The 21347-nt window shown below is 39.1% G+C and overlaps 2 protein-coding genes across 3 annotated transcripts; both read left to right on the top strand.

The window, feature by feature from the left end:
- The first annotated feature begins 1390 nt into the window (after positions 1-1390).
- Positions 1391-10628, top strand: kifc1 (kinesin family member C1). Of its 2 annotated transcripts, none has more exons than XM_038302850.1 (17): positions 1391-1509; positions 3091-3180; positions 3714-3813; positions 3899-3952; positions 4073-4147; positions 4371-4569; positions 4652-4817; positions 4980-5147; positions 5277-5390; positions 5479-5565; positions 5667-5864; positions 5954-6118; positions 6215-6353; positions 7506-7645; positions 7734-7807; positions 7952-8027; positions 9623-10628. In XM_038302850.1, the coding sequence occupies exons 2-17, from the start codon at positions 3097-3099 to the stop codon at positions 9665-9667; spliced, it is 1884 nt and encodes a 627-aa protein (XP_038158778.1). In that variant the 5' UTR covers positions 1391-1509; positions 3091-3096; the 3' UTR covers positions 9668-10628. The 2 variants fall into 2 exon arrangements, with proteins under 2 accessions (XP_038158778.1, XP_038158779.1); XM_038302851.1 differs by having other exon boundaries at positions 1439-1504.
- Positions 10629-12988: 2360 nt separating this feature from the next.
- zbtb22b (zinc finger and BTB domain containing 22b) lies at positions 12989-21347 on the top strand. Its single transcript, XM_038302844.1, has 5 exons — positions 12989-13147; positions 15952-16167; positions 17055-17762; positions 17852-18130; positions 19144-21347. The coding sequence occupies exons 2-5, from the start codon at positions 15952-15954 to the stop codon at positions 20119-20121; spliced, it is 2181 nt and encodes a 726-aa protein (XP_038158772.1). The 5' UTR covers positions 12989-13147; the 3' UTR covers positions 20122-21347.

Raw genomic sequence — 21347 nt, 5'->3', positions numbered from 1 at the left:
AACAGGAAATATCCTGTTTTACAAGACATCTATTGGCCTGTTTTGATTGTTTTAATATATTTAATGGTGCTGTGTAAAAATAAAGACGCTGCAGTCAGACTCCTAATTGACCTAAACCTGTTGATATAGCATTAAATGATATGATGACCTGGGACACTGTCTCTATCCAATCAAAATGTCCTACCAGGCTGTACAACAAAGCAACAGTCCTTATGTATGCTCAACTTTGTAAGTCTGTGTGTTTTTATGAAAAAGTAACCTAGCAATGCTCCTGGTAAACAGTTATTTACTGTCCTATATTAAACTCTTGCATACTGTATGCACAGTTAAACCTCTTACACATCGGAACAGACTGTTTCTTCTTCCCTTATGGAGAATAAAACTCAAAAACTGTTTATGAAAAAAGGCTATGACTGGTTTATTATTGTAAAATCCTTGTATGGTTAAGTTTCAAATATTTAATCATTTTAATCAGCAAATATAAGGACATGAAAAAAGCTCATCAGGTGAAGCTGCGGGCATAAATGTAAACAGAAAACCTGATCAACACCGGCCCAATGAATGGTTCTGAATAATCAACTAATAGCTCATTTTGATAAACTGATCACTAAAATCTAATCAGCAGGGTTTTTACTTTTATGGACAAATTTCAGATTTATGTTATACCGGTAATTGATAGTTCTCAGTTTCAGGTGAGAAAAAATCTAATAATTGTTTATTTGCATAAAATGTTTTATTGCAATGATACAAATGCTTTCTAGTTTTGCGCTGGAATACAACACATTGTAATGTGATTTGAAAATCCAAATACATGGGATATTTCATGCTTTGTGCAAAAGTCAATTTAGTTCAGTGTTTGCGTACATCCTATCGATCAAATGCCATTAGCAAAGTAAAAATACCTTCTTTTTTTTTTAAACGTGTCTTAATTTAAGTTTTCACCTATGGTCAAAATAAAGCTATTCTCTATTAAATAATGTCACCCTTAGGTATCCTTAAGATTTTCTGTTTCAGAATTCTTAACTTTCAATACTTTTTTATTGTGTTTATTAGTGTCGAAATTATGCTTTGTGTTTAGAATAACTTCAATCTCTTCTTTCCTATATATATATATATATATAAGTGTTTCACAAAATCATATCACATTTTTGTTTTGAAAATTAAACAAAGATTTCTTTAACAAATTTCATCATTTTCTATGCCTTGCCAGACTTCAATTTAAACCCTGGACATGTGTTATTTGTGGGTAAAAGAATTTAGAGGAAAAATAATCAAACCTTTATCTCTCTTGGGGCGGAGTTTACCATACAAAGACTATGTATCCCGCCCAAGCAAGACAGACCGTGAGCCATAACAAGCGTACACACGACCGGAAGCGGGGTTTACACCCTCTCAGCCAATCACGGTAGAGAATCCGAAGCGCTCACCAAAACAGTTTGATTTCAAATTCAAACGTACTGAGACGGCGAAACGGGAGGACATTCAGCGAATACTCTGACGTATTGTAAGGTATTAGTATTAAAAGGATGACTCTAATCATCCAAGCTTTTTAATATCCCTTTAAGAATCACATTTAAACTATTATATAGTCGCTTTCTATGTTAGCTGCGCAGTTTTAACTCAGGGTAAAAGCTGAACGCCAACAACGCGGACGTTGGTTGCTAATCTCGTACGGATTACACGGAACAAATAATCAGTTCCGAGCAAATTTAAAATCGAAATGTTTCAGAGTGAGTTGATGCATGTACAAGTTAACAGTGTGATTTACAGAACTTGAGTTAAATTCCATCTGTAAACAATGAACCTTAAAAACTACCTAAAACAATAGAACCCAGTCCCATTGGTCTGGAGATATCGCGATATGCTCTTTTTCTTCTGCTAATATGCATGTTTAGCCTTGATTTGGGACTTTTAGCCTAATCTTTTATTATATTATTTTTAGCCTATATAAGTTGGAGTGTCTTCCAAAGTATGTTACTTATACTTTCAACTTTAAATTAACTCCACCTCTTACCTTGTGGCTTAATTTCAGAATACAAAGCTGATGTTTTCTTGTTCTCTTTTTCTACTGTTTTCCATATTATTCAGACTTGTTTGTACCTGTAGGCTTTGTTTGTTTTGTGTCTCTTACCTGAATTCTCCCTCTGTGGGGCAATAAAGGTATTTCTATTTCAAGATGAATTTAGATCAGCTTCTTGATCAGTTTCTCTCTAAACTGATAGCATGTTTGTTCACATTTACACAGAAACATGGAAACACCATTGATTATTGTGTCTTGAATGTTTCAATACTTTGATTATTCAATGATATTACAATGATGTTATCCATGATAGTTTTATTAACAATATAATACCCTGTTTGTCAAGATTTAAGTAGACATGTAGGATGAACTCTGACTACATTTAGTTACTTTGATTTCAGCTCTTTGCAGAAAAACAAAACAGTGAGAAGCTGATATCAGCTGTAAATTGTGTTGCACCGATGTAATTTTTTGGTCCTGATACCCGATACCTGGCTGTGCAGTATCGTCCGATACCATCTGTTTGAAATTGATATGTGTGTGTATATAAAGAACTGCATTCTACTTGGATTTAAAATAATTGCCATCATGGCTTTGTGAAGCTGCTGCCTACCTTTGTGAAGCAGGAAAAAGACTACCATAGAGTGAATCCAGTAGAACTTTTTATTGCCTACCTGGAATGGGTGAAAATAGTTGAATACATGTTTGACTCTCAAAATGGTATCTGTGCCCTTTTTGTTGGGACTTGCCGATACCATCATTTTAGTGCTGGATTGGGGCCTCGTCCGGTATCGGTGCAACACTGTAAATCAGTCTCATCTTCTTAGGCTGCTTTTAACCTTTCACAACTATAACAGTGAGGTGTGCTTCTTCCTTAGCTTAAAGAATGGAAGTTAATGTCTTCTTAGGTGTTAAAAATGTCAAGTATGCAAGTGCATCTTTGTTGTAAGAAAACAGAAGCCAACTAGGAGTGAGCAGCAACAGATCGGGGAGGGGCCACATTCCTCTGTTCACCGTTAATTTTTTTGGTTTACTGTCTTTGTGACCCTTTCATTTTCTTCTCTCCTCAGCTGAATATGTCCAGACTACCAGTCATGTCAACAAAAAGGGTTCTCACTAGCAGCAGCTCTGAGAATTCCCAGGAAATGGCTCCCATGCAGGTTTGTAATAAAAGCACATAGGGATATTTTCTATTCTGTAACCATAAAGATGTGTTACGCTGTGTATAAGATGAAGTCAGACAAAGACCAAGAAGCAGCTGCAGCAGAGGAAGGCCTTGTGGGCGTCAAAGTCAGCATGTTATACTGGTCAGATCAGTGGAAGGAAGCCGATCCTCTTAGAAGCACTAATTTACTGCAACTGTTTTCTGTGAGATATTATTTTACTGTGAAATGTTGAGTCTGAGAAAAAAGAACTGCAGGAGGAGAGGATAATATAGAAATGATCATCTTCTGTATTACTTTAGCTTTGCTCCATTTTGGAGAAGTTGTACATCTGTACCTTTGCTGGGCTCCTTGTAGGTATAAGACCTGTGACTTTTGAAGCAGGCGACCGTCTGTTGTTGGTCCTTTAAGTCAAATTAATGTTAAAATTTTATAGTTAAATTCCCTGAATCTCAGGTGAATTCCCTTCTCTTGCACTTAAGTTATTGTATGTAAATCAGAAGCTGACACTTTGCACTGTAATTTTGCAGAAGAAGATGCGTAAGGAGCAGGATCAACATAAACCTCAGGCTGCTGCAACAATCATTGGTGACAAGCGGCCTCCTGCTGCAGCAGCCAGAGCGTCTCTCTGTACGTCATGTTTTAACCATCTAAGCAGATCATATTTCTGCTTCAATTGCATAAAAAAAATATTATTTTTTTCTTTTTCTCACAGATAGACCAGTCAGAGGTGCAGGAGCTGCTACTGTGGCTGCTGCTCCTTCCAGAGGTAAGATGCCCTCTCTGCGGCCTGATGGGTTAAATATGACCCCAATAGCTCATTGTTTATAAAACTTGGTGCTTCTGAAGGAACATGTCGTAGCTTAATGGTTTTGTATTGTTCTGCCAGGAGTCCTGAGGCCGACTGCAGCCTCTACTGCTCCAAAAGCTTCAAACACCAAACAAGCTGCAGCAACCAAACCTGGTGAGAAACTTTTATCTTCAGTCATCTTTGACATGAAAGCATCGAAAAACGGTTTTAGGTCCAGTTTTTGCAGTAATTTGCAAAACAATTGAGCGTTGATGTTCTAGTTGGAGATGGTGACGCTGCATTATACAATTTAAAATTACCTGAAGATTAGTGGACTTAAATCACACTTTTAGTTTTGTTTGTAGGATCTTGAGGCTAATAAAGTTTTTGTGCTTAGGCGGTACTGGGGCCACCCGTCGTCAGCCATGGGACCTGAAGGGGAAGGTCAGCGACATGGAGGGTAAGATCCGCACCTACCAGACCAAGTTCAAGTCTGTGAACGAGGAGAACGAGGCGCTGAAAGGATCCGTGGCACAAAGTCAAACTAAAGTGGCTGAACTGGAGAGAGAAGTCCAGAGCCAGAAAAGGAAGATCAGGTAGGAAGTTTGTTTTGTTGGAGAATGAGTTGGGTTTCAAAATTGGTGGTTTTGAACTTTATATTTTTTCTTGCTGGATTAGTGAATATGAAGGGGAGCTGAAGAAGTTATCTGGAGTTGAGAAGGAGCTTGAGAAAGAGCAGAGTGAGAAGAACGTTCTCCAGAAGGAGCTCTCCAACTTGGAACAGAAATACAAAGTTATCGAGACTCTGAGGGACAGCCAGGAGACGGAGCTGCAGACTCTGAAGGTCAGACGCTCTCCTCCTCAGACCGGCTGGTTCTGCACGGGTCCAAACGACTGACAGCAGCCAGACCTGTTAGCTAAGAACTTTATTAAAGATGAATCCAATCTCCTGCCTACTGAAAGAGAAATGAATAATTACTCCCTTCATTTTAATGTTTTCCTGCAGATGAAGCTGTCGGCTCAGGAGTCGACTTTGGCCAGACTTCAGGCCACCCTGAAGGAAACAGAAGAAGAAGTCAGTTCTCTGAAAGAGATGGTGGCGGAGCAGAAAGACGAGCTTCACGCCGGGGAGATGGAGCGCCGGCGCCTCCATAACACCATCCAAGAGCTAAAGGTGGGTCCCTGCATGATAACACAACTCCTCATGGCCCAGTGATGATATATCCCTGAAAGATCTGATCTGTGACTGGACACAGTCTCTAATCTTCAGGAACATTAAAAAGGGAATAATTTTCTGTTCCAGGGTAATATCAGGGTGTTCTGCAGAGTTCGCCCTCTAGAGGATGGAGGCCTGAGTAAACACATCCAGCTGGCAGCCAGCGACAACAAGTCCATCATGCTGGCCAAAAGCGAGGAGGTGGGAATATTTTTGAAATGCTGTCATGGTTCAAATAAAACCATCAGGCTGTTGGTTTAAACTGAGATCTGCCTTTTCTGCCCTTCAGTCTCATACAGGGAAATCTGCAGACACTCAGAAGAATTATCACTTCAGTTTCGACCGGGTGTTTGGGCCTCAGTCATCGCAGCAGGAGGTTAATGAAATCTGTGCTCGTTAAGAACAGTCACTGTGATTATATCTGTTGTGTTATTTTTGCTACAGAGGAAAAAGCCTGATTGGAAAATGTATTTTCAGATCTTTGATGAGATCTCCCTGCTGGTTCAGTCGGCTCTGGATGGATACAACGTCTGCTGCTTCGCCTACGGTCAGACTGGAAGTGGGAAAACCTACACCATGGAGGGGGAGGAAATCGACGACACGAGGGGCGTCATTCCCAGAGCCGTGCAGCAGATCTTTAAAGCTGGAGACAAGCTGCAGTCACAAGGCTGGGAGGTTGGTTCAGCTGCTTAAAGGTTTTACCTTGTGAGGCTCTGTCCTCCTCGATTGCATCAAATCTAACATCTGAACTGTTTCCGTCTCAGTTCACCTTCACAGCCAGTTTTGTTGAGATTTACAACGAGACCCTGCGAGACCTCCTGTACAAGGGCAAGGCCAGCAAGAGACCAGAACACGAGATCCGGAAGACGGCCAACAACGAGGTGTCTGTCACCAACCTGACCTACGAAAAGGTCTACACTGAGGATCAGGTACGGCTTCCCGAGGCTCCACCATCGTAGACCACATAATGACGCAGTGAAGACTCATTTTTCCTTTTTTTTTTTTTTTTTTTTTTTTCCTTGCAGGTTCTCGGTCTGATCGCTCTGGCCAAACAGAACCGCTCCACCGCCATGACGGCCCAGAACGACCGCTCCTCCCGCTCCCACTCTGTGTTTCAGCTGCAGATCGAGGGAGTCAACGCTGGCAGGGACATCAAATGCAAGTGTGAGTGTTGAATCATGAACAGTGGAGCTGGTTTGAGGTTTGATTTGTTTGGACGGTCATCTTTTACTGCACATTTAAAGCAGAACTTTAGTTAAACACTGATATGCTTAGAAAGCAGCGGATGACTAAAACCAGTCATTCAGATCTGAAAAATACTACCAGTCATTGAGCACACCCACAGACAACCAGTAACAACACTCTTTGGGATGATTCTCCCCGCTTTACAAAATCAATGTGAACTACTAGACGACAATCACCAAGAATTATTGAAGATTTCCAGAGGACCTCACCATTAAACTGACAATGCCCCCGTGCATGGCAGTTGGATGTTTTAATACATCGGGTAAAAGTAAAGAGGAAAAAAAAAAGACTTATCTCATCTTTCTGATTCCTGATCCTCCACGGACGGGTTGGTCGTTGGATCGCCAACTTGAAGAGGGAGGATTTGCCATCGAACTTCTGGCCAGAGAAAAAACCCGTAATATGTAGCCAACATTTGGAAGAAGAATGTTTTCAAGATGACTTGGATAATAGCGCGTTGTGACAAACACCAGATACAGCACTGGGACTTGATCAACAGCCGATACCGCACCGTGACGTCACAAACCAGTAGGTGGCAGTAGTGTTCTTTGACAAACATGGATGCCTCCAGTAAAGCACATTCAAATGAAAATTACTCTGAATTAAAAATACTTATCATTTATTTAACATTATGTAATAATTTCATATTAAAAGTACTTTGAGAACGTTGGTGCTCGGCTCCAGAGCTCAAAGGAGCTGATGGCTGCATGGTTCTATGCCTGGTAACCAATCCTCCATTTGTTTCTTTTTCCTAAATCAACCAAAAGATGGATTTGGTTTCTATCAAGTCTATCAAAAACCTTTTTTTTTTTTTTTCAACGCTAGCTGTGCTAATTGCGCTAATGGTTAATATAAGATGCTACAAACAGTTTAAAATGTGACCCCTAAGCCTTGGTGCATTGCTGTCGCCTTTGCTGCTATTATGGAAACCTAAATATAACCAAAGACTCTTAGAGAGATAAGTTACATGTCATGAGGATTTCTATAAAAGTCATGGATTATAAAGAAGCTGTGACATTAATTGAAGCAGCTGTTTTTCCTGACTGTTTCTCCTGCTCTCCACGTTTTCAGCCACTCTGTGTCTGGTGGATCTGGCCGGCAGCGAGCGAATGCTGAAGAGTCAGTCTCAGGGAGAGCGCTTCAAAGAGATGACCTGCATCAACAGCTCCCTGTCCAACCTGGGCATCGTCATCACCTCTCTGGCCAATAAGGTGTGTGAGGCTGATCTATTCACAGCGAATGACTGAAAAGCTGCATTAATTTGGTGTTTGACCTGTCTCTCATTAAAAACCGTTTCAGGAGAGCCACATTCCCTACAGGAACTCTAAGCTGACCTACCTGCTGCAGAACTGCCTCGGAGGAAACAGCAAAACGTGAGTCCTTCATCGGATCCCCTATAGATGCACTCACCTGTTTAAAGCGTGGTTTATTTCAAATCCTGATTCAAAACTCGTGTTGAGTCACTTTTCTCAGAATCTGTTAAGTTTCCAATGATTTTTGTGGTTTTGATTCTCTAGGTTGATGTTTGTGAACATTTCCCCTGAGCCGGACAGCTTTGGAGAAACTCTGAACTCTCTGAGGTTTGCAAGCAAGGTCAGTATGTGTCTGTTAATAAAGTCTGAAATAAATACAACTTTATTAAGCACAGAGGGTCTTAGGGGCAAGTTCTGCCTGAAATGACATATGTGAATTAAATTAAGTGCAGCTCCCAAACTATAAATTGGAAACCCAATTGGTTATATTTGTTTGACAGAAAGGCATTTTGGAATATTTTTCAGATGGAACCACAATTGTAAATGTCACCATGGCTAAATTATAGGTAATTAAACAGAAAAAAGAGGACATTTTTAGTCTTGCTAATTTTTTGTCCAAAATAAACACTGCAAAACACCATGAAACCCCTTTTGAAACTCAGACTTTATAGATCCAAATTTTGACTATAACTCAAGCAAATTTAGGTTGAATACGTTGAAGCATGTTTGTTCCACAAAGGTTTTAGTGTGCATTGTGTTTGATGGAAATGGGATTTTTAGTCAGAAGTGGCCAAATTGTGCCAAATGCATTTTTCCACTCATAAAAGGGAATCTGACCCGACAAATATGCTGATGTACATTATTGGAGACCTTCTGCATAAGGCAAAGCCTGCTGAATAGAAAATAAGATGAATTGTTTAATTTTTGTTACTTAACATTTTATTTTATTGAAAAACAGAATTAGAAATCTGAAAACTGTACAAAAATGTAAAAATTAATTTGAATCAGAGAGTTCTGCTAAGAAAATATGCAAAATATTTGCAAATTGTTATTATGTAGAAAAAAATTGCTAAAAATGTTTCAATTGTGAGGTGTGACCATTTGATTTTCTTTCCGCCAGCTACTATCCTGTCTGCATTTTCATTTGTGTTCTTTCCAATGTTGAGGCTTGAGGCTGAACATAGCAGCCTGGAAGGTGGCTGGCAATCATGAAATATGTATTGAAAAATATATTTCCTCTGAAAACAACAATAACACTGTAGCTGTATTTGACACTAACTTCTAATCATAATAGGAATATAAATCTAAGGAAATTATGATACATCAGAACTAATATATGTATTTATTCAGATCTTTGCAGAATAGAAATCTCACCTAGAAGAGAATGAAGTCTCAGCCGTGGCAGGGGACTTGGCCTGCTGTATTTGTAATGGTTTCAGGACATCCTTCCGACTATAAAAATAAATATAAGTAGTTTATCATAACAAAGTAGTTTATTACCCACATTAAAACAACGTGGAAAGATCTGAGCCTCTAGTTTCCAATGATTCCAGCCATTAGGGGGTGTTGTTGAAAATTAATACTTGCTGTTGCATTACTCTAGCAGAGTCAGACATGTCAGATGGAATTTTAAATCTCATTTTATCTGTTTACACAGCTATAAAAAAAAAAAGTATTGGTGAAAAAATCATTTTGAAACATGTTATAGAAAATTTAAAGACCCATTTTGAAAAGCATGTGGATGAAACGCCATGTGACCATGTTTTGGCCATTTCTATAAATACATACTGGGGTTAAGTGTTTAAGTGGAGACGGCGGGTCTTTTCCAAATTCCAAACTTTGCAAAAATCCTCCTCTATACCTTTAATAGCTGTTTAAATAGATCCAAACGTTCAGATTCACCTTTTAAACCTTTTTTTATTTCTGTTCTTCCAGGTGAATGATTGTGTCATCGGGACAGCGAGTTCCAACAAGAAGTAGATCCAAGTTTTTGGATAACTGCCATGTCAAACTTTTTTTTTTTTTTTCTATTATCATTTACACCATGTGAAGTTTTGAACCTGTAATATCTGTGGAGTTTGGTCTTTAATGTAGGGCCAAATTTCTTAGTCCTGAGATTTTTTTGTAAATTCTCAGGCTCTGATTACAAATCATTAAAACTTGTATTTTAATGGGGTTTTTTTCACCCGTCTTCTTTACATCAAGCCTTTGTGTACCTGTACATATTTGTTTGTCGGCTTTTTTAAATTCTTCAGTTTTTTACTCATACAGTAGATATCATTCATTCATGTCTGTTTGGGAAAAACATCCATATTATCCATATATTCTTGATCCTGTATTGTCAGTATGAATAAATGCAGAGTGACTGCAAACAAACGTGGTGCTTTTCTTTTTATTCTTGTAATTTAGTTCCCAGAACTTTTCTATCAGGTCTCACTGTAAAATATAACGGAAACGATAACCTAAAGGTTTGCTTCCTCTGTAACATTTATTAAACTATAAATGATTTTTATTTTATGTTTATGTTCTCCCTGAGCATGCATGGTTTCTCTCCTGGTACTCTGGCTTCCTCCCACAGTCCAAAAACATGACTGTTAGATTAAATGCTTTCTCTAAATGCTCCTTAGGGGGGAGTGTGTGAATGGTTGTTTGTCTCTGTGTTGCCCTGCGATGGACTGGCGACCTGTCCAGGGTGGACTCCGCTTCTCGCCTATAGACTGTCGGAGGGCACAGTCTATGGGCACCAGCACCCCTCCCAACCCCAGCAGGGATAAAGTGTGACGGAAAATGGGTGGATGTTTACCATAATATGGTCATGCTTTGTAGTAATTGTATTTAAACATGCCAAAACTTCATAGTTTTATAGAAATATTTTCCATTTTTCTTTCTCTGATTGTCTGATTTTTTTTTCCCTGATTAAAAACCTAAAAACCAGAGACAATTGCAGAAAGGTCTGTTTCACATGAAATGTAACTGTGGTTATAACTCCCAATAAATTCATTACAGCAGAAAAAGGTTTCTCAGAGTGCTTTGGTACCCAGAGTCAACTCTGGACAGACAAAAATCAAATGTCATAAATGGGGATCAGAGCAAAACTGCATGAGCAGCAAACAGGCCAGTGGCCTATAGAACTGGATCTGGCTCCTTAATAGGCCTTCTAAAGACTTAATACCAAATTATATATGATATGCACTGAGCAATAACTTAAATTTTAACAGGTTTACTTTAGCAATGATTTAAAAATGAAGGTGTTACACCTTTAGCTTCAGCCATATTTAGAAAGAATCTCAGTCAAACTCTGCAAGATGAGGGTCTGCAGAGCTGAGAGTAGTTTTTTTTTTTTTTTTGTCTCGATACAAAACATGTTGCTCTGTTAATTTCATTATTTTGCTTGTGCCCACATATAAAACCCTGGACTATGTGGTAAAAGTAGTCTAGAACTGCCACTGAAAAGATGCATGTAGAATTTATACTATTTGATTAAGTCACAAAATTATTGCAAAAAAAACACAACATTTTACTCTATGTAGCTGATAAATGCGTGCAACATTGTTTGCAGGAACACAAAGTTTGTTATCAATGTGACGGATAAGAGTTGGCCTTGAAAGTAACTGCATACAGTCAGATACTGTTTGCAGCTGCAAGTTGGGAACATTAACATTCTGCCTTTGGCTCCAGGAAACTTGTGATGATAAAAGATGTTCTGGTTCAAATGCAGGATGGTTGGTCAAGGTGTGTGCTGTGAGAAACAGTCTGGAGTTTACACAGTTTATCTTTTAAAAGATGAGATGACCTAGAATGCTTCAGACTGCTTCTGAACATTTTGAGGGAAATAGATGGGTTTTGTGCAATCTCTTGGATATATCCATTTCATGAACAAATGTATTTAATCAATTGATTATTAAATTAATCCTCCACTGATTTAGTACCCAATTAATTATTAACTGGAGTCTAGAGACTCTAAAAAATGCTTTTAGCTGACAGAGAAATCCACTTAGAGCAGCAATTCTACCAAAAATGTTATAAGAATATATAAAACATCTAGCATTTAAGATAAAAACGTTTTCATCCATCAAAATGCTCTATCCAGAATTTCTCAAGTGGTTTAATTTAGTAAAAAAAATCTTTAAGGCACGTTTGGCCATGTGATTATTAATCAACTGATCAAAAAAATAATCAACAGATTAATCGATTTTAAAATAACCATTAGCTTCAGCCCTAGTATATATAGTATAGTATATATACATATATATACTATGACTATATATACATATATATATATAGTTATAGTATATATATTAGGGTAGTCAAAAGTATCGATACTCAAAAAAGTATCGATACTGAAATGTTGTATCCGGATACAATACTCGTTTTTAAAAGTATTGATACAGTGCCACCACCTGTGGCACCTAAGCAGTCATTCATCTTAAGTGCAGAATAGAGGAAAATGCACTTTCTGAACACTGTGGGATTGATTCATTCTGTGCACTTTTCAGTTTCACACTTTTTTTGTAAGAGGTGCAGCTGCTGAGAATTATTTTTGTTTCTTAACTGGTTTGGCTAGTGTCATTGTTATGTGTGCAAAGCATAGCCAAGGAAGGAACACTTAATTTAAATTTTATAAGTTTTTTATCAAGCTTGCTTGATATTGTGCACAGCAAACAACCTTTATTGTATTTATTTATTGTATTTTATTTGTTAATGAAAATATTTCTGTTGAATTTTGGAGTCTGTTTTATCCTTGTGGTATCGAAAATGGTATCAAGTATCGAATATTTTCCTTAGTATCGGTATCGAGTTGAAAAGTATCGTGACAACCCTAATATATATATATATAAATAAAACTATACTACACTATACTATAGTATAGTTATACAGTATATTCTATAACTATATATATGTATATATATATAAAACTATACTACACTATACTATAGTATAGTTATACAGTATATTCTATAACTATATATATATATGTATGTATATATATATATATATATATATATATATATATATATATATATATATATATATATATATATATATATATATATATATATATATATATATATATATATATATATATATATATATAGTTATTTTAATATAAATATTCTAATATTTTGGTGTTAAATATATACTGCATTAAGAAATATAAATTAATCATCTTTAAGTTTTCAATATTTGATTTTATAAATAAATAAAAACCTTCCTCCTCCTCCATCAGGTCCTTCTCTTAAAGCTTTTTCCAGTATTTGATTTTCTGTCGGCTAAAGTCTGGCTCGCCTGTCTGGCTCGGCCTTAAAGGCGCAGTACCGCTGTCTGCCGCCGCAGGGATCTGACGGACTGACGGTTCGGGGAAAATGCGCCTGGAAGTTCGGGCTCGGAGCGACCTGGCAGCGGTTCCTGCCCCCAGCCCCCCCACCGACCGGACCTCTGAGGGCCGCAGGGACTGAAACGGTGAGCCGAAGCTGCTGCTTTCCGCTGTTTTCTGGGAGCTAACGGCGGCTAACAGGCTAACGCCACAGCTGTGATGGAGCCTGGCGGTGATACAGATGCTCCACAGATGTTTCCCTGTCTGCGGTCAGAATGAGGCTCACTGCCTCCTCAGGATGTGATCAATGCTCAGCCTGTCTGTTGGATGGTGCCGCTTTTCTGATGCACTTTGCTGTAAAATGTTTTATATGTTTGTTTTCTGTGACTGAAAACAGAGAAGATGTTCAGAAGAGTCAACCTGTTAAACCAGTTCTAAGCTGCAGGTCACTGAGGAAAACCTGATGGTTGAAGCTTCACTGAGGAACTGATCTGCCTGCAGAGTCAGGAAACACCTGGAGAGAAAGAAATGAGTCTGATTGTCTGTTTGACAGAGAAAAATTATCTGCAGACTATTATAGTTAAACTCTGATCGCCTTAAATACACAAAGAACCATTAGCAGGTAAACTGTTTCTGTTAGGGTTAGGTTTAATAAACTGGAAATAAAATCTGCATTTATTGTTTTTCCCAAAAATATAAAAGAAAATTAAGAAATGAAACTTAATTCAATTACACTTAAGTTAGATAATTATGATTCACGTTTTATGTTTGATTTTCAATAAGTAAGAAATAACTATTTTGTGGAAAGATTTAGAGATTGTTTAAATGTGTTGCTAGAGATTGAAAAACAGATGTTACTGCTGCACAATATATTGGGAAAAAAAGCAAAACTGCAATCTGAATTTTTACTAAAAGACAGGCAAGGGGGCTCTGAATTAAGAAGACAACAAAAAAAGAGACACACTTAATATTATAAGCGTTCTGATGGAACTTGAGTGAAAGGATTTTTATCAAAAACATAATTAATGTGGACAAAGAAGGAATAGTTTTATTAACCATACATGTACACAGAGTTTTATGGGGCCCCCAGGAACATGGGGCCCTAGAAAATTGCCTAGTATTGTTTAATGGTAAATCCCCCTGCTTTTTACTCTTACTCACTCATTTTAAATACAAATATCTGTTTATAATTTCTCCAACTGGGCTTGTTAATTCTATAAATATTGAAAACAACAGCAGCTTCAACCAAATAGAAAGAAAATCAAGAGCAGGAAGAATAGCTTTTCAGTTGGAGCCCTGTTTGTTTTGAAAAACGTTTGCCATCTTTCCCTCTTTTATTAGATTTTAAATGTACCTGTTGATTGTTTTAGGTTCTGCTTTAATTGCTGTATTTTCTCTTTTTTTTTTGAAAGTCAGTTTTAAAGTTTTTTGTATCACTTAAGGCAAAATCTTATTTTTACAATTGGACAAATACAATTTAACTTGTAATTAATTAAAAGAAAATATTCAGTCAGTAGTATTTATACATTAGTCAGTGCTTTTTCCCACACGGTTATTTGTCCTTTTACTAAAGAATAGACATATTTCTGAGACCTCCACTATGAGGTAGTTTCTCTGTGGGTTTGTTAATGTGTTCATACCCCTTTAAGCTCTCCCTGTTTTGTTAAAGGATTTCATAATAAGGCATAATTGTGAATCTCTAGGAAATGGCAGTACAATAACGATATAGACCTGATACAATATCGGTATGAATCATTCAAGCTTTTATTGCTTATTTTTCTCTGTAGAATGGTAGAAATGGTTTGATCAAGTTAGAATACTAAAACAGAACAATAGTCAACAGCAGTAGGTATGAAAGCACAGTGACTTTAAAGATAAGCAGAGTGTTTTTATCAGCATGATTTTAGATGCAGGTGGATATAAACAAATGTTAGATGTTGGTTAGTATCAGACTGATATTAACATTGAATCTGGACACCTTTAGTGTTAGTGATTTAAGCAGAGCACATGATGGTGACTGGGTCACGCTGTTGCCTTGCAGCAGGAAGATTATGTGTTTAATTCCTGTCATTGATTGTACATCTTCATGTGGGCCCTCCCAGGTACTCCAGTCTGACCTAAACCACATTATTTACGCCTAATTAATCAAACTGAAGTTAATTTTTATGAGCATTAGCCTGAGGGTGATCAGAACAGTTGGTGATTTTCTGCAGAGGATTAGATTATTGTAGCTGTAATCTTAAAAATGTGGTCAAATATTGCAAATATTAAAAAAGCATCAAGTGAGAGCAGGTAGAAAGGAAAAGGACCAAGGATTAAGCCTTGTGGTATCCCCTACGACAGTATAGAGTAGTAATAATAAAATCGTTCATGCTTATAATGCTTATTTTGTCTGAATGCAGACAGAAATTATACTCTTTGGACCAGAGCATCTGAAAAAGAAGCTGATTAGTCAGTCACTTCATTAAAGTAAAAAATCTTGGTTTTGTTTTTGATCAGGACCTGTCATTTAAATCCCATATCAAAGAGGTTTCTAGAAATTCCTTCTTTCATCTGAGGAACATTGCAAAAATTAGAAATCTCCTGTCCAGGGGTGATGCTGAGAAACTAGTCCATGCATTTGTTACTTCAAGGCTGGACTATTGTAATTCTTTACTATCAGGAAGTCCACAAACTGTAGTTAAAAGCCTTCAGCTGATCCAAAATGCTGCAGTCAGAGTTCTGATGAAAATTAAAAAGAGAGATCATATCTCTCCTATCCTGGCTTCTCTTCATTGGCTTCCTGTTAAATCAAGAATAGAATTTAAAATCCTCCTTCTCACATATAAAGCCTTAAATGACCAAGTCATTTTACTGTCCTCAGCTGTTTGTTTGTTGTCATGTTTTAGTTTGAAGTATGACTGATATAATTACTGCAGTATGATGATCCTAAAGTTTTCCTTCCATCCAGATGCAGTCGGTTGCCATGGAGGTGGGAAGCAGCAGCAGTTCAGGTGGATCAGTGGTGGAGGTGAGCTTCCCCAGCGCTCAGACCTCAGTGCTGGACAGCCTGAACCGACAGAGGGAGGACGGCAGTCTCTGCGATCTGTCCATCCACGTCCAGGGACACGTGTTCAAGGCCCACCGCTGCGTCCTGGCTGCGTCCTCGCCGTACTTCCATGATCAGGTGGGCGATACGGCCCAGCAGAGCTCTTAGAGGATTTAATAAGCAGCAGATTTATGGAAAAAATCAAAATTTAGATAAGTAATTCTTTCTTAAAATAAGTGCATTTGTGCAATTGTGTTGGATTGAGGAGGTAAATTAGACATTTTGCCAATGGAACAAGAAAATGTACACTTAAAATAGGAAAACAAAATTATATTGTCTTATTTCAAGTGCATATTATATAATTTACTTATTTTAAGAGTAAAAATGCTAATTCATTGGCAAACTATCTCACTTACCTACTTAAATTAAGGGTAAACTTAATTTAAGAAATTTTTACTTATTTCTAGATTGTTTTTCCAGTGTTTAAGACTTCGCTTTATAAGTGGTTAATTATCTATGTTTCTAACCTGGAGGTTCCCTCTTAATTCTTTAGGCAAGGCAAGGCAAGGCAAATTTATTTGTATAGCATAATTCAGTACAAAGACAATGCAAAGTGCTTTACATGATTAAAATACAGGAAGATAAAACAGAATCAAAGCAAGTAGGAAAAAAAAAAATAAATAAATAAAGTAAAAAATGCAGAAACAAAAAAAAATATTAAAAACAGTTGGACTAAAGAAAATATGTTTTAGTTGAACTGTTTAACTAGAACAGTCGAAGGCAATCCCAAACAAATGTGTTTTTAGTCTTGATTTAAAGGAACTCAGGCTTTCCGCACTTTTACAGTTTTCTGGAAGTTTGTTCCAGATAAGTGGAGCATAGGAACTAAATGCTGCTTCTCCATGTTTAGTTCTGGTTCTAGGTATGCAGAGCAGGCTGGAGCCAGAAGATCTGAGTGGTCTGGAGGGTTGAAGGGATCCAGGTTTTGAGGTTTTTATCCTGTAACCTTTCCTTCCTTCATCCAGGTTCTGCTGAAGAACATGTCGACCGTCTCCATCCCCGCAGTGATGGACCCGCTGGCGTTCGAGAGCGTCCTGAGCTGCGCCTACACCGGTCAGCTCCGGATGCTGCGTGACGACATCGTTAACTACCTCACGGTGGGCAGCGTGCTGCAGATGTGGCACATAGTGGACAAATGCACCGAGCTGCTGAGGGAGGGCCGAGCGGCCGCGGCGGGAGGCGGCGGAGGAGCGCAGGCTGGAACAAGCGGGAGTTCGACCAATCCCAGGTGTAGCAGCAGCAGCAATGCCGATTCTGGTAACGATGGAGCTGGAAGCTCAGGGGGAGCCCCGGCGGTAGAGCCCAACGACCCCCAGCGAGCCCCCCAACCCTCCAGTCGCCCCTCAGTGAGCGAGAGCCAGTCCCCCAGCAGCACCAACTACTTCAGCCCCAGAGACGGCGGCAGCTTCCTGGGAGGAGGAGCAGCTGCAGGAGGAGCGTCTCTGGATGGAGGCAGAGCCAGCAACACCCCCAGCTACTGCATGCCATCAGGAGGAGAGGAGGCCCTGCTGATAGAGGAGGAGGAAGAGGAGGCAGAGGAGGAGGAAGAGGAGGTGATGTACCACCAGAGGAAGAGAGGAAGAGGAGGAGGCAGCGGGAGGAGGAAGAAGGGGAGCTCAGTGATGGAGCAGGAAGTCGGTGTCAGCGACAGCTTTGGGGTTTCCTCCTATCAGGTCCGTTTCTCTCTAATTATTAAATAATTTTATATTAAACTGTTTAATTTTAGTTAAATACTTTCTATCCCATAATAATCCTTCTGCAGGACGGGGAGGACTCAGAGGAGACGCTGCAGAAGCGTCCGACCTACAGCCAGCCCAGCATCATGCCGCGCAAACAGTGGGTGGTGGTGAAAACCGAGCGTCCGGAGGACGACGACCTGATCGTGGTGTCAGGAGAGGAGGGGGGAGAGGATGAGGAGGACGAAGATGAGAGGGAGATGGAGCTGGCGCGAGAGAGGGAGAGAGGGAACTTCAACATCTCCAACATCAGGAGCCTTTCGGCTGAGCTGGCGAGCCGAGCGGAGAGCGACATGGACTCACAGGTGAGGAGAACACGAAGGTTCTCTGTCTTTTTAGTTTTAGTTTTCACACCCCTTAAAAATGTATATTTTAAAAATAATTCTCTTGATTTGATTTTTCCAAATAATAATTGCATAGCCAGATCCCTTAAAGAAGACTTTTCACAAAATTGAACCTGGTGAATCTAAAACTTTAACACTTGAGTTCTTGATAGACGATTAACTGACTTTTTTCACAACCTCAAATGCAAAATCTTTAAATATTTTTTACAATCTTGCTGCTCTGTCAGCAAAAGTAATATCTCAGAGTCTCTACACTCCAGGTAATGATTACTAGATTAGTTAAAGATTATTTAAATAATCAATTAATCACAATTTATCCGATTAATTGTTTCAGACCTAATCCAGACCTAGCTCTAATTGAGAATCTTTAGCTAGGCTGAAAAAATGTTTCTATTTACAGCTGCTCTCTATCTTCTAAGGTGAAGATGACTGAAATTCTTCTCTTGTTTCATGGAGATATTTTTGCCAAATTTTCAGAAAAGTAGCAGATTTATTAGCTGTAATCTGATCAATTCCACTAATGGGGGGATTGAATTGACTAATGGGTTAATGAAGAGCACATGATGTTCAGTTTCCTTTTATGCAATAATGTGTATTTTGTCCAGGTTGACTGAGAATCTACATCAATATGATTAATTGATTAATGCAGAAATAAAGGAAATGAAGTTAATATAAAAACTAAACAGACTTTGCCCCCGATGATTCCTTAGAATCAGTTTAAACTTCAGCTGTTAATAAATGATGAGCAACAATTTCAGTGTTTTGGTGTTTAAAGGTCATAGCAGGAAAAATTTTTAGCAAAATGATAATTTTTTCAATGATAATAAACCCACAGAAGATGCAATTAAAAGTATTTATTTTATAGAATAAAATAATTGAATTGTTTTATCATTTATTTGATGCATGTTGACAGTTTTCTATAATAGTTCTTTGATTTAGTCTGTTTGCGATAATCTGAGTTCTGGTTTTTGCAGGTGGACTACTGCCAGTCATCAGAGGACTACCTCAAGTTTGAAGGCAGCCTGATCGAACAGACGTTAGCTCAGCACCTTCATGACAACGCTGCGGGTCAGAACCAGAGTACCAGCCGGGCGGTGTCGGCTCTGCTGGGTCAGGTCCAGTCTGCAGCCTCGGCCCGGGCTCAGCTCTTCCCTCTGGACATGCAGGGGAACCAGATCCTGCTCTACAGCCAGGCCTCCGGGCTCCCCCTGGATCCCGCTACTCCTCCGCTGGGAATGATGGGCGGAGCCTCTTTCAAGGCTCCCAGTTTGGAGCACGGTGCGGTCCAGATGCAGACCGGGTTAGGGGCGGATGGGTCGGACGGCGGTGGCGCTTCAGGTGGAGGCGGCGGCTCCGGAGGGACGACCAAGGTGTTCATGTGTCACTGTGGGAAAACCTTCACCCATAAGAGCATGAGGGATCGCCACATCAACATGCACCTGGACCTGCGGCCGTTCCACTGCCCCGTCTGCTCCAAGAAGTTCAAGATGAAGCACCACCTGACGGAGCACATGAAGACCCACACCGGCCTCAAGCCCTACGACTGCCTCAGCTGCGGCAAGAAGTTCATGTGGCGCGACAGCTTCATGAGGCACCGCTCGCACTGCGAGAGGCGCAGCGGGCCGGGGGAGGACGGAGGCGGGGACGCAGGGAGACGAGGAGGAGAGGAGGGGCCGGATTTTAGCACCTCCACCCACCTCCTCCTGTCTGCACCTGAAGGGCAGGGAGACGGAACCAGAGGAGGAGCTTCTGTTTCTGCTGCTGCTCTGACGCAGCAACACGGCGGCTCCTCCTCCACAGCAAGCAGTCACCATGGAAACAACATGGCCGCTGCAGGAGGGCTACTGGGTCCAGATCAGGTGTCAGGGATTTTTGGAGGTCTGGGTTTGGCTCGGAGTGTGTGTGAGGAAGATGTGTGTGAAGTCAGCGCAGATGAAAGCAGCGTGACCTAAAGCTGAGTTTGACCCAACAGGAGCTCAGTTCTGATGGTTCTGATGGTTCTGATGATTCCTACTGCCTTTTATTTATTACCTGGGAGAATCCAGAATATTTTCCAAAACAGGGAGAGAGAGAGAGCACTTTGTTGGAGCTTCTGTTTGACCCAGACTCTCCAGATGGATCAGTTCTCTAGATTCAGACTAAAACTGCTGCCGTTCAGTTTCACTTTGTCTCAAATCATCAAGTTTTTGCACAGATTTGAAAATCGGACCTGCTGCCTCACAGTACGCCTTCAGTTTGAATCATTTAAGACGTTTTTTGTTTGTTAAAACAGCGTTTGTTTGTTGTGAGGAAACCAGAGCACTGTTGGTTTCTGCGGGAACCTTCCAGAAGGAGCAGAGAAACGGTCCAGATGTTGTAACTTCTCTGCAGTTCATAACATGACCTGTTGCTGTGTTCAGATAAATGTCTGTTAGAGTGATTAGAAATAGAAAAATATAAAAATTCATGTTTCTATAAGAGACTACAGGACAGCAGGGTTCATATTGATGATTTTCCTAACAGATTTTGGTCACACTGGGGCTGAGATTCAGGTTTATGAATAATTTATGATTCATCTGAGATATTTACACATTTTAATTAAACAAAAACTTCAGATATTCCTCACAGAATCACTTTGTTAATGTTGATTGTCTAAATATTCCAACTTTACATTAAGATAAATCGCTGCTAGAAATAAAATCTTACAGAATAATTCTATCTTTAACCTTTAGGGGGCGACGGAGCACCTTTTTTTTCTTTACAGTCCTCTATGTTTTTGCTACTTAAAAAGAATATTTATCTTAATTTTATACATATTTAAATCTGTATTATAAGCTGTTCACTGTTCAGTTTCTGTTTTGATCTCATATTTAATTATTTGGAAGTGATTTATTAAAGTCAGCTGGATGCATCTGTTCAGAAATCATCAGTAAATAAAAACGAATGCTCTCCAAGGCTTTTCTGACTATAAATGTATCTGTTTTTGTTCAGTATTTTTATTTTTATTTCTTATATCCAGGATTCTCTGGGATCCTAGATGAGTTTTCAGGGTCTGGTTTACATCATTAACACTGTATTTCAGTATAAAAGTTATTTTATCATAAAAGGCATGTATGCAGCACAGATGTATGAAGAAAATAATATGTTTATATTTTGGTTTTTAAACTAATCTTCTTGATTAATTATGTTTCTTAAAAAG

The sequence above is a fragment of the Cyprinodon tularosa genome, unplaced genomic scaffold (assembly GCF_016077235.1).
Source record: "Cyprinodon tularosa strain WSP-4 unplaced genomic scaffold, ASM1607723v1 ctg5, whole genome shotgun sequence".
NCBI classification, from domain to species: domain Eukaryota; kingdom Metazoa; phylum Chordata; class Actinopteri; order Cyprinodontiformes; family Cyprinodontidae; genus Cyprinodon; species Cyprinodon tularosa.
This window is presented reverse-complemented; position numbering and strand designations above follow the sequence as displayed.

Coding starts and splice junctions, on each gene's coding strand:
- kifc1 (XM_038302850.1), top strand. CDS start 3,097: ATGTCCAGACTACCAGTCATGTCAACAAAAAGGGTTCTCACTAGCAGC. Junction 3,814..3,898: donor AGCAGCCAGAGCGTCTCTCT/GTACGTCATGTT, acceptor TTTTTCTCACAG/ATAGACCAGTCAGAGGTGCA. Junction 5,148..5,276: donor ACACCATCCAAGAGCTAAAG/GTGGGTCCCTGC, acceptor TTTCTGTTCCAG/GGTAATATCAGGGTGTTCTG.
- zbtb22b (XM_038302844.1), top strand. CDS start 15,952: ATGCAGTCGGTTGCCATGGAGGTGGGAAGCAGCAGCAGTTCAGGTGGA. Junction 16,168..17,054: donor CGCCGTACTTCCATGATCAG/GTGGGCGATACG, acceptor TCCTTCATCCAG/GTTCTGCTGAAGAACATGTC. Junction 18,131..19,143: donor AGAGCGACATGGACTCACAG/GTGAGGAGAACA, acceptor TGGTTTTTGCAG/GTGGACTACTGCCAGTCATC.